Source organism: Portunus trituberculatus, chromosome 37 (assembly GCF_017591435.1).
Source record: "Portunus trituberculatus isolate SZX2019 chromosome 37, ASM1759143v1, whole genome shotgun sequence".
In the NCBI taxonomy this organism is placed as follows: Eukaryota; Metazoa; Arthropoda; class Malacostraca; order Decapoda; family Portunidae; genus Portunus; species Portunus trituberculatus.
Genome location: NC_059291.1, coordinates 12,561,749 through 12,574,248, shown reverse-complemented (window position 1 = coordinate 12,574,248; position 12,500 = coordinate 12,561,749). Strand labels below are relative to the sequence as shown.

Sequence of the window (12,500 nt, the reverse complement as noted above, 5' to 3'; positions counted from 1 at the left end):
ATATTTGTATGCTGTATACTTGTAATAGTGGGTGAATTTGTAGGGGGAGATTCTTTCCCTCGTATTTCACCTTTCAAGATCAAGATGGACCAACGTGGCTTGACTGGCTTCTTGACTCCGCGCAGTCGTGACGTGCACAGCTGATACTGAACGTAAACAAGTTTTCCCCTAAAGAATGACTCCCTCAGTACAGCCACCACTTTTCTACTGACCGTGATGCTGAGAAGAAATTCAGATGCGCCCAGTTTAGATTGCGTCATCTGTTTACTGCTATCTGATTAAGAAAACTTGGGAACGGAACACAATCACTAATAAGTTTGCTGATCGGTAAGTACTGGTCCTTTTGAACAATAAGGAATAGCGGACGTATATTGGCTGGTTATTTGTGTCTATCCAACGCCCAATAATTCATGTAAATACACACTAACTGGTATAATTGTTCACAACGTTGTTTGGTACCCAAATGTCTGGTACCAGCTGGGATTGACAGTTCCCACGGCGCTGCCTCACACTTCTACTTTGAGTGTCTTGAATTTAGAATGATTGTCTGGAATGCTTTTTTTTTTTTTTTTGTCTCATTCAAATGCTGAAAAACATCTTAAAAGTCTGGAAGAAGAGAGCAAAAGTAAAACTAAGGATAGGGTCTTGTTTTCAAGGATAATGATCCAGTATAACTCCAGCACCCTATTTTGCGACTATTTCCTTCCAGACCTATACAAAACCCATTATATATATATATATATATATATATATATATATATATATATATATATATATATATATATATAAATGTGATAAAATAAAATGGCAAAAAAAAGCATACCAACCGTATACCCCTAACAAGCTTGGGACCTAAGGGAATGTAGAGTTTTTGACTGGATGAAATGAAAACAAGTATTTTCTGGGAGTAAATTATCATAATCACCTAAAATACGGCAGATTTTTTAAAGCAATTAGTAAAGGTTAGGCTAGATTAGGTGTAGGGTATAGGTTAGGTTAGGATGAAATATGTAAAGTATGGTAGCTAGTGACTTTCTTTCTGAAGGTAGTGATTTGTTTTTAGACATCGTGTGAAATTTTTCATAAATTGTGTGTGGTCTTGATTGAAGCATGTGCTTTATGGGAGTATTTTAGTGATTCTGGCCTCATAATTGCTGTGTCTTTGGTGATTCTGATAATTTATTCTCTAGGAAATACTAATTTTTGTCTTATCCCACCCATAAACCCTGAACTCTCACAGGTACCACTTGTTAGGGATAGATATGAAAGCCTGGGGCGGGAAAATTCCTGAGTTGTCTGTAGCATTTTTCTTCCATTTTATACTATCATATTATATGTATACAATGGGTTTTGTGAAGATCTGGAAGGAGATAAGTGCAAATTAATGTGCCAGAGTTATGCTGTATAATAATATTGAGGAGATTGTGTGTTCATCGGCAGTAGGAGAGGATCCAAACTGTCAAGTTTTCAGTGTTTGCTGGTTAGTTTAATTCATGAGATGATCATTATTAGAAATTGACCAATATGGTTTTTTGAGGGCCGATACCGATACTGATTATTAGCAGTCAAAGAGGCCAATAACCGATATTTGGAGCCGATATTCATTTGCAGTGTGTATATATATGTATATATATATATATATATATAGAGAGAGAGAGAGAGAGAGAGAGAGAGAGAGAGAGAGAATATAAACATGTTTTATTTGCCTTATAAGTTTATTAACATGAGAGAATAAAAGAGGGAAAGAATAGGAGGTAGGGAGGGTTGGGAGCATGGGAGAAATCTTCATAAGTTACTCCTGAAAACATTTCTATGAAATTGCTCGCTACCAACAGTTGGCAGTACCGCCGCTGTCCTCCAAACTTTAACCCACACCACAACTTGTTCTCCACCATGTGTATAAGCACTGTCCATGCACAGCTTTCACTGTTGATTGGCTGTTACCGTAGCTGTGCTTGTAACTAATCAGATGGTGCTGTGGATGGAACAATGCTGGAGACAGGGTAAAGACAGCAGACAGAGAGGTGTGGCAGCATCAGAACCAAAATAACCCAGTTTTAAATTGGTCTCTTATTGGTTGTCGAATTTAAAAAAAAAGGCCAATGCCGACATGCGTCAAAATACTTAATATCAGCGCCGATAATCCGTCGATCCCTAGTCAATATCATCTTACAGTACAGAGTAGTCATCTCTAAACAGTATATTATGATATGTATCTATTGATTTTCCATGCTTTATCTCCTTTCAGTATTTTTGTGTTTTTAGTTATTTGAGTTTACATGACTAACATCATTATGCAGAGCAAAATATTGTCTCCTTGTGTACCAAGGTTTTTAGTTTTTAGAGACTTTGATACAGCACAAAACCTTAACACACCGCTGGAGTGATTAATGCTTTACAAGGAAAGTATAAAGCTTTTTTTTTTTAAGAACATTTGTGGCCAAAACCAAAGTAGCCCAAGGGTGCTGCAGTTCTTTCATCACTGTGTACCTAAGCTGTTTTTTATCATAACCTGAAAATGGTATGCCTTTAGACTAAAAATAACTGGTCATGATGGACACTGTCTTTTAGCTAACATCATTAAGTTTCAATGATACCAAAAACATCTATGAAGAAGAAGAGTTTGGTTGGTAATAGACAATCTCAATGTCAGAATTTGATTTCTAAGTTCTGAGAATAAACTTATTTATGGAATTTCATGTGTTCATAGTTTCTTGCAGTCTATTTCCTAATCTAGAAGAAAAATATAAACTGGAATTATCAATTGAGGAACAATTATTTCTTGTTCCAGGAATAAATATGGTATAAAAAACAACGCACATATATATATATATATATATATATATATATATATATATATATATATATATATATATATATATATATATATATACAGGTAACTCGATTTACACAACAGATGCGTTCCAAGAGGCAATGCATATTTCAAAATTCGCGTAAAACAAACTTGTAATTCTCATAAGAAACAATAAATGATACGGGGGATGCGGGATGTGGTCCAAATCATGCATAAGCAAACTGATCACGCAAATTTAATTAATTCTAAAAAAATTTTGGTCGCGTATTAACAAAAACGCGTAAATTAAACACGCGTAAATCAAGAGTTACCTATATATATATATATATATATATATATATATATATATATATATATATATATATATATATATATATAATATATAATATATATATAATATATATATTACTTAATTCTACTAAAGCATTTATGTTATAGACACATGTTTAGAATACTTTAGCTATTTTAATACATCAGTATGTTATAGTAGAATATCCAAAAACATATCATATGCAGTAGACCAACTTTTCTGTGAAATATTACAAAATCTGGTAAATCTGGCAACTATAACTTGTGTTTGAGTCCTCTCCTATTAAGGATTTTGTGTGGCAGTTTTGTGATATTCAACAGAGTTCAGGCAATGCACCATGTGTCAGTGCTCAATATTTATTTCTTATACATATGAAAATTTCATCCATTCTTTGAACATATCCATTAAGTATTTGCATAATTCTCTTATACCTCAGTTTTGTGTTTCATTATTCTACATCTATTATGTTAGCAGTATCTTCTTTGGTTTTTAGTTTCATCATCATGTAAAAAAGTTATTTTAGTATGAAAATTTGAGTCAAGCAGAGACTGAAGATTTTGGGTACATATGTATTCTTGATCAATTTGTTATATGTTGATCTTGAAATACTTGATGGTTTCCATGATAGAAAAAAAAAAACTTCATATTTATGATGTCCCTTGTCCCTTTTTGTTTACCAGTCAACTTTCACATTTGGATAGAGTATTCCAGCATTTGGTGAGCCCCATGAATGGGTTCAACCTCTACAAATATAAATGAATAACAAATGTGACCTCAGTTATAAAATCTTATAAAAATTTGGTGCTCTAATTGAGCTACAATACTTGGACAACATTAGAATTTCATGAATTCAATATATGTGAAGAGGAAAATTAGTAAAATTATAAATTTCTTCCTCAGTTCACAAATAGCTGAGGAACACAAGTACTGGGTACACGAATCTTGAGATAATGCTGTATTGTGTACTGGTGAGTACGGTATGTGAATTTTATTTACCTGTTTATTTTGTTTATTAACATACATCATTCATTCATTCATGTAATAATTTATTCATTTATTTATTCATCCATTCATTGCTAACAACTATAGGCCTTACATGAACATCATCATGTGGAGTGCTATATATGGTGGGATGTCGGGATAGATGAATGCTTGGTTCTAACAAAGCGCATGCGGTACAAGGGCAATTTCATGTTATATCAAAAGATAAATCATAAACAGTTATACAGTGTATAGAAATAGTGGAGTGATTGTCTTAGTCTGTATTTCTCCTAATCAGTGTGTACTGTGTTGTGACAATGCCTTTATATGCAGCTGGGCTATTTCCACAGATATGTATTGTATATGTTTTGCCAACAGTTGGCAAGAAGAGTGTGTTTGTGAAAGTACATTATTAGGGGTTATGGAGTGTATTATTTATTATTATATTTAAGGAATTATAAACCATTTTTTATAACTAAGTTGAAAGATGTTTAGAAAATTTACTGCTAGAGAAGTAAATTAGATATCTTGTTCTCTTCCAGAGAAATATCAGTAAGGTATGTCAAAGCCTTCTCGTACAGCATCAGCTCGACTGCGGGCTGACTACATGCGCATCAAGCGTGACCCAGTGCCTTATGTGACTGCTGAGCCTCTCCCCTCTAATATTCTTGAATGGTGAGCAACACAACATTTGATGATTTCATAAACATCCATAAATTTTGATGAAGCAGAACCAGAAGTTATGTATTTAATTAGATTATAAGGTTATTTATTGATTCATGTTCTTAACACGTTAACTTCCATATGTACCACTGGTGGTACATTTCATACTTTCAATAACTGCCACATGTACCACCGGTGGTACATTAATGAGTTTTTCCTCTTACTTTTTAACCAATATTTCTAACAAAATAATAGTTAAAATGCAAGCACAAATATTTCAAGTGATGGTTTATTTATTAATTTCTTCAAAACAATAGCAGTGAAAGATATCGTGCTTAAGAAAAACTAACATTTTCTGCCCTGAAATAAGAAACTACTTTTCCTTATAAACACAATGTTCTTTGAATTTCATTTACATTTCCTTACATTCTGTAGCAGAAAAATAGCAGATTAAAAAGTATCAAACAGTATTGTTCACTCATTAAAGTACAAAAACGAAAATAAATTAAATTTGAAAGAATAAAATCTATCATTGTTTACCATGTGAAAGCAAAGTGCTATTAGTACCTATTAGTTTCCCTATCTATCAAATCAACAACCTCATCAGTGCAAAAACCTTGTACTTATCAATGGGTTGAATATTTCTGTCAGATGATGGTAAATTGCAATGTATCTGCTGGCTTGTTAAGTATACAGTGATGCTTTGCCATGCAGCGTGGTTAGAAGTGGCAGGCTGTTCATTCATGGTTGCATCATTTGATGAAACACTTGCTAAGCCACTTATTTTGCTTGCATCAGATTCATCACTTGATTGCATTTCCTGTGGTGACAGTTCATAGCTTTTTCCCTGTCACACTCTTAGGAAGATGACAACATCTTGTCATGTCCATAAAACTGATGAGCTTCCATTGAATGGTTATTTTGTGAAGCAGAAAATTTTGAATTTATGGAACTGAACCACATTTAGCCTAATGGCTAAATTATTCAACATGAGTGGTATTTGTGTTGCTATTTGAGCCATAGGTGCACCATAGAATTTTATGACCACCGGTGGCTCATGTGGCGCTGCTAAAGTGCTCAGACTAATGTATCGCCATATGTACCACCCATGTAACATGACTTTAACAGGTCCAAGAGAATCTGACAACCCAAATGCATCCCCACCTTATTGCTCCGCTGCTGTCACAGCACTGATTGTTACTGCATGGTAAACATCATGTGTTAATGTATAGAATGAATAGATCCACTTTCTATTTCCAGGCATTATGTAGTGGAAGGCCCTGAGGAGAGTCCATATGCAGGGGGTTTCTATCACGGCAAGTTGGTGTTCCCCATGGAGTACCCTTTCCGGCCCCCTAGCATATTCATGATTTCCCCATCAGGACGCTTTAAGACAAATACTCGTCTCTGCCTCTCCATTTCTGACTTCCACCCAGACACATGGAATCCTGCTTGGTCTGTGGCCACTATTTTGACAGGACTCCTTTCCTTCATGGTAAGTAACTCACAATTCATACAGTACAGCTTTCATAGCCCAGTGTTATTTGTTATCAGTTTGTTTTACTTGTGTCAGAGGACCACTTTCTCAAAATCATTCTTTCTTTCAATCTGAGTTATCCTTGGTCTCTTTAATATTATTATATAGGTCACTTGGTAGGATGAAGAGTGCAGTATAGGTTGAATATCTTACAGGATTCCAGAAGGATATATGACATTATATTTTATTTTGCTTGTTTTAGTTTTCAGTGGCAGTATTTATTTACTGAAACTATAATGATTTTTTAATAAATTAATGTATTTGTCTATCATTTCAATTTTTAAGTATTCTGATGTAAATTGGCATTTAGCAATGGAAGGAATATAAACACAAAGGTTATATGTAGTTATAGTCAATGTGCAAAAGCTGAGTGTAATAAAGAACTCTAATAACAGCTGGAAGAGTCTCCAACATTTGGCAGCATTGAGACAAGTGATTCTGAGAAAAGGCTATTGGCTCAACAGAGTTTAAGCTTTAACCTCAAGAACAAAATCTTCACTGAATTGTTTCCAGAAACTACAGAAGTAAGTTTGTTTATTTGTTTGTTTGTTTTAATCTCATTATAAAAAAAACTCCTAAAATGTCTGACATATCATCCCATTTTGTTTGCAACAGACGTGTGACCTTTCTAACCCTAGTGTACTGTGTCAGGAGGTCAGAGTGTTTTGACATTACTCTTCTTACATGTGGAAGATATGTAAGGAAAACTGAATGAATATAAATTTGGATCAGACTAACTGATAGCATTATACTTTATATGGTTGTAAGGCAGGGCTAGACTGGGAAACTTTTTTCAGGCCATGAGTCATTCATGTAACCAGACAACCCTGGTCTTGCCCACATACACCTACATGCATGGGCACGCATGCACACATGCATGCACACACACACGAGACCTAGGGGAGCTAGAAGTGAGATTATAGAAACACCCCTAGGATTGAAACAGCTGGGTGACTGGAGTAAAGAGAAGGAGTTTTTGGGTTTTAATGATAGAGTTAACATGAGAAGGATCATCATTATGGATAAGGAACTTAAAGCCTTGAAGGAGATGGTTGCCGTCATGTTCGAAAAGCAGCACCAGCTGACTACGGAGAATCTAGAACTGAGAGAGAGAAATGTTTAAACTTAGAAAGTACTGTTAAAATGAACCATGAGATGAAAAAAACCCTAGAGGAAATAGAAAGGGAGAATAGCGCCCTAAAGGGCAAATGTACAAATTATGAAGCTGCATTACAAGGGCTGCAAGAAAAGCTGGACTCCAATTTGGAGACAGGAAAAGAGATGAGCAAAAGGAAACTGTAAGAATGGGAAAAGGCTTGGAAAAAGGAACAAGAAGAAGAAAAAGTAAATTTTGCTGAAGTAGTTAAGCAACAAAATAAAGGAGAAAACTAAGGACACAGTTATACAGGTGATCAAAGAAAAGGAAGAATTAGTGAGAAGTGTATGGTTATATATGAACTAGAAGAAAAAAAAGAACCCAGTGAAATTTGTGAGGGAGAAGGAGGAGAAAGAAATGGTTAAGGAAATTATCTCCGTAGTGCAAGATAAAGAACAGAGTCTTAATAAAGAAATAGAAGAAATATATAGACTGGATAAATATAGTGAGGGAACCAAAAAACCTCTAAATGTCAAAATGAGATTGCAAGTAGGGATAGAAGAAATATTAGCTAGGACTGGAAAGCTGGCTGACAAGGCAGAATATAAGCATATCTGGGTAAAGAGAGAGGTGAACCAGGTAGAAAGGGAGGGAAAAAGAGAGAGAACTGAGGAGTGAAGCTAAGGAAAAAAACAAAGGAAGGACAGAGAACGAAAAGAAGTTTTTTACTGGAGAGTGCTAGACATGAGACTGAGGAAATGGTATATTCAGGAAGGGGAAGGAAAGTATTAAGAGTCATGTATACAAACATAGATGGGTTTATATCAGGAAATTTGGAAATGAGAGATTATGTATTGGAAAAAGGACCAGATGTGGTATGTATGACAGAAACAAAGTTAAGTGAAGATCTCCAAGTGAATTTTAAAGAGCAAAGATACAATGTTTGGAAGAGAGACAGAAAGGGAAAAACAGGAGGACTATTAATCATGACTCGAGAGAATATATACAGGGGATCCTCGGGATTCGACCATTCGCAGTTCGAATTATTGCCAATTCGAATTCAGTTAATTAATACCCAATCCTCAAGGTTTGACAGACTGACTCGCCAATTCAACATTCATATCTCGTGCGCCACCCACCCGGTCAAATCCGCTGCCAGCCCGCCAGACGGGGTTTAAACCCTGTACCAGGATGCCACTCATAGGGGAAATCCCCTACAGTAGGTGACTTTAGCCTAATGTAGGGGGTAGGGGATGCCTACAGGAAAAATTGCAATTTGGAAAGGAAACTAGAGTTTATTGACAATATGTAGGGGATTTATTTATTTTTTTTTATTTATTTATTTATTTTTATTTATTTATTTATTTTTTTTTTTATTGCAAACACTAAATATTTGTCTGGACACCCATTAGTTTATGAGATGGATTTTATATATATACAGTGGAGACTCAATACTTGAACGTCTAAATACTGTAGTCGAACGCAAAAGTTCAACTTAATACTCGAAAAAATACCTATTAGTTGAATGCCCGTCCACGTAGCTGTAAACAAAAAAGGCCTCAACCTTCCCGCCACCCAACGCATCCCACAGGTCCACTGCAGCCAGTTGATCCTTCGCTGTCGTAAGAATAACATTGTTCTGCGCTTTCATCCTTCCCGCCGCCTCATGCACCCCACTGGTCCACTGCAGCCAGTTGAGCCTTCACTGTCATAATAACAACATTGTCCTGTGCTTTCTCTCCAGAGTTTGCATTTTTTTTTTTTTTTTTTTTTTTTTTTTTATTATTATTATTATTATTATTATTATTAAAGCTTACAATGGCACCAAAGAGGCTTGTTAGTGATGAGAATAAGCCTACAAGAAGGAATGTAGTGACAACCATCGAAAGGAAAAAGGAGATTATTGATAAATACGAGAAAAAAGGAAGAATAACCGATCTTGCAGCTGAATACTTATGGCTAAATCTACAGTAGCCACAGTGCTGAAGAAGACAGAGCTCATTAAAAGAGCTGATGTGGCTATTGGTGTGAAAAAGCAATTTAAGCGACCTGCGGCAGTGGAAGAAATGGAAAAATTGTTGATTGGATAAACCAAAGGCAGATTGCTGATGATTCTTTGTCAGAGGGCATAATTTGTGCGAAAGCTAGGCTGCTGCATCGTGGTCTTATTTCTGATACAGGTTGAACCTCCTTAATCCGGTATTCTTTCATCCGGCAACACCTGTAATCCGGCAAAATTTTTGTTTGCCGGAATTTTTGAATTGGCCAGAGTAATTTGCCGGACCGCCGCTAGGGTGCAGCGGCGCTGTACTGTGTTTTGGAGCCCAGGCATTCTGGGTCAAATTTGGATCAGTACCACGCTGCCACTCATTGCAAGCATCATCCCCCCAGATGCATAAAAACTTTTTTCTGTAATATTTGCCCCTAAACATGGCTTCCAAGCAACCAGGAAGTGATAGTGTTGTGTGTGAACCAAAGAAAAAGTGCAGACATATGACAATATCAGTGCAACAGAAAGTGGACCTATTGAGGAAGCTAGATAAAGGTGTTTCAGTGCAGACCCTATGCCAACAGTACAACATTGGGTAAGTACTATATAGAGGGTGTTTGGGGACCACCTATAGTTTGGAATTTTCCATGGTCCGGCAAGTCTAAGGTCCGGTGGTTGCCGGATTTGGAAGGTTCAACCTGCACTACTGTACCTCAGGAAAAGTTCTCTAGGAACCTGCAGATTGCTCCTATATCTAGGCTGTAGCCTTTCAGGCATGGAGCCCTTGTGAGCGCAGGGCCTTTCTGGGCATGGGTCCCAAGGCCATGACCTCAAACTCCCCCTAAATTAGCCACTGCTGGCCTGAGTGGCCTTTGATTGGCCTGGCCTGCCTCTCTCACTTAGAAAAAAAGTCAGAGCTCACCAGCAGCCTGTAAAGAGAGGGGGAGAGAGAGAGAGAGACGTAGGCCAGCAAGCTAATCCTTGGCCGACGCTTTCAGAATACTCCTGGTTCCCCCTGTGGCCAGTCTGGGCTTGGTGTAAGGTCAGATACTTGTTATAGAAGTACCCGAAAAATAAGGAAAATTGCAAGGTGCCAACAAGCCTACATATGGCAGTCCCCATATAAAGCATACCTATATATTTTTATTTTTACCTATCATTCTATCCATTATTTTCAGAATAATTTCATTATAAAGTTTTTTTAAACAATGATAGATACATGGGCAGATGACTTCACACCTCTCAACTATCCTCCAATTTTGGAACCAATGCATTATAAAATCATTCATTGTGTGTTTTAGATTTACATCTTTCTCTTTAAGATTTGATTGTCACAGTGATTTATTCTTTTGTATATTCAATGGCAGAAAATTGAGAATAAGCTGGCCCAGCGAGAACGGGAGTTAGCTGAGAGAGCCCGGGCAACTGAGAGTGGGAGGCCAAGTGACCAGGACCTAGCCAGTAACGACAGCAGTAAGCAGAATGTAGACAGCAGTCAGATGTCTGCCCTGACCAATCTCCTTATAGTGGTTGGCTTTGCCTTTTTTGCCTGGACAGTTTCTTACATTGTGTCAACGTTAAATGAAGAAGAATGATAGTGCTAATTATGGTGCAGTATTGTAACTTTTTGTTGTAACAGATATGTATTGCACTTGAATAAAGAAATTATATACAATTTAGCTTATATAGATAAATCTGCATATTGTGCTATACATCATTCATCAGTTGTATTTCTTTCAGTTATGTTGTCATCATGAAATTGAGAGCATTATATTGTTGTGATATGCATTAATATTCACACATCATTCATTTTCTAATTTATACTTCATCTTTCTACAAATAGTCCTCCTTCAACAACCCTACTAGGTGATAACTTAAGTCAATCATGTGTGAGATGGAGATAAGAAGTATGTGTAATACATGGTATTTTATCAACTTGTTATATATGTCCTTCAGTATAAGAAATACAGAGGATGAGTGTTGTGTCAACTGTTTCCCTTTCTTTACCTTGGACTAATTTTCCCTCCTGCTCAGTCTCCTTGTTCCCTCTACTTCTTCAAGACTATAACAGGAAGCAAGAAGTTAAAGTTTGAAAGTGTCTCTCCGGCATGCTGCTCTTAAACCTGTTACATATATCGGATATGGTAATCATAACAGTTTTATCAGGGGTCACATATCTTTAGTGGGATGTGTCATGGGAGTCACTTACTATGGTTCCTCTTCATGCATTTTCTCATCTTGTGAAGGTTAACAGAAAGAGTATGTGTTGTCATATGAAATTAATCGTTGCATCTCTATTGATTAGTGTGTGAGTTTTGGGTTGTTTTCCTATCTAGGGTATATCTACATAAAAAAGAATTGTTTAAAATTTAACATTCTTTTAATGTGCTGTAATTGATATTTGGTTTAAAGTAACACATCCACAGAGCAAAATGTACAGATATTTTTGTGAACCAGCTGAGTGGGTAATAGATCTTTTTTCTCTAGAGCTGAAGTTGTTTGATAGCCTGATGGATGGTTTGTGCGTTGTTGTGTATAAGGAGGGAACACTACCTGGGTGCCCACTATGCAGCCATACTGGAAAGAATACTTGTACTATTGAAAAAGGTGATTCAAAAGGATAGGGCAAGGAAAACAGCAACATCCTCTTCTGCATTTTTATTCTTAAGAAACAGGGTCTAAGCTATCTTGCTAAAGGGAACTAATAACTATAACTAGGGATGTTGGTGTATATGCAGGTATGTAAGTGACTTAGCTAAATTAGTACAGGATGATCTCATTGATATTAAGATAAATCTTTAGTTATGGAGTATAATATTTAGATGGGGGATTTACAGCCATATTGTAGCTATATTTTACTTTTGCTTTTTTGGTCAGGAGTTGTTCTTCAGTAGTGGTTTGATCAGTGCAGAAAGGAAGAAGACAGTGTAGTAAGATAATGCAGGGTGGTAGAGAGAGAGAGAGAGAGAGAGAGAGTTGACCTTTCTTAACACCAGTAACTTATATACAGCATTAATTATTATTAGTAGGGATACTGTTGTAGCAGTAGCGATAGTGGTGGTGCTTATGGTGGCAGTGTTGGTAATAATAGTGTTAGAAGCAATAATT

At 36.3% G+C, this 12,500-nt stretch overlaps 2 protein-coding genes across 9 annotated transcripts in view; one reads left to right on the top strand and one right to left on the bottom strand.

Moving 5' to 3' along the window:
• The window catches only part of LOC123514217, a 10,783-nt gene extending 10,508 nt beyond the window's left edge, over positions 1 to 275 (bottom strand). The window contains exon 1 of the mRNA XM_045271909.1: positions 71 to 275. Coding sequence (XP_045127844.1) covers positions 71 to 260 — 190 coding nt within the window. The 5' untranslated portion in view covers positions 261 to 275. The remainder of the gene's footprint in view (positions 1 to 70) is intronic.
• Positions 1 to 11,880, top strand: part of LOC123514218 (ubiquitin-conjugating enzyme E2 J2-like) — a 35,907-nt gene extending 24,027 nt beyond the window's left edge. For 2 of the 8 annotated variants that reach the window (XM_045271918.1, XM_045271919.1), the window contains 5 exons: positions 4,026 to 4,093; positions 4,649 to 4,781; positions 6,030 to 6,264; positions 6,702 to 6,830; positions 10,760 to 11,880. In XM_045271918.1, coding sequence (XP_045127853.1) covers positions 4,666 to 4,781; positions 6,030 to 6,264; positions 6,702 to 6,830; positions 10,760 to 10,987 — 708 coding nt within the window. In that variant the 5' untranslated portion in view covers positions 4,026 to 4,093; positions 4,649 to 4,665 and the 3' untranslated portion in view covers positions 10,988 to 11,880. Of the gene's footprint in view, positions 1 to 187; positions 328 to 4,025; positions 4,103 to 4,629; positions 4,782 to 6,029; positions 6,265 to 6,701; positions 6,831 to 10,759 lie in introns of those variants that run through there. The other 6 variants (XM_045271916.1, XM_045271917.1, XM_045271914.1 and 3 more) reach the window with 5 other exon arrangements.
• The last annotated feature ends 620 nt before the right edge of the window (positions 11,881 to 12,500 follow it).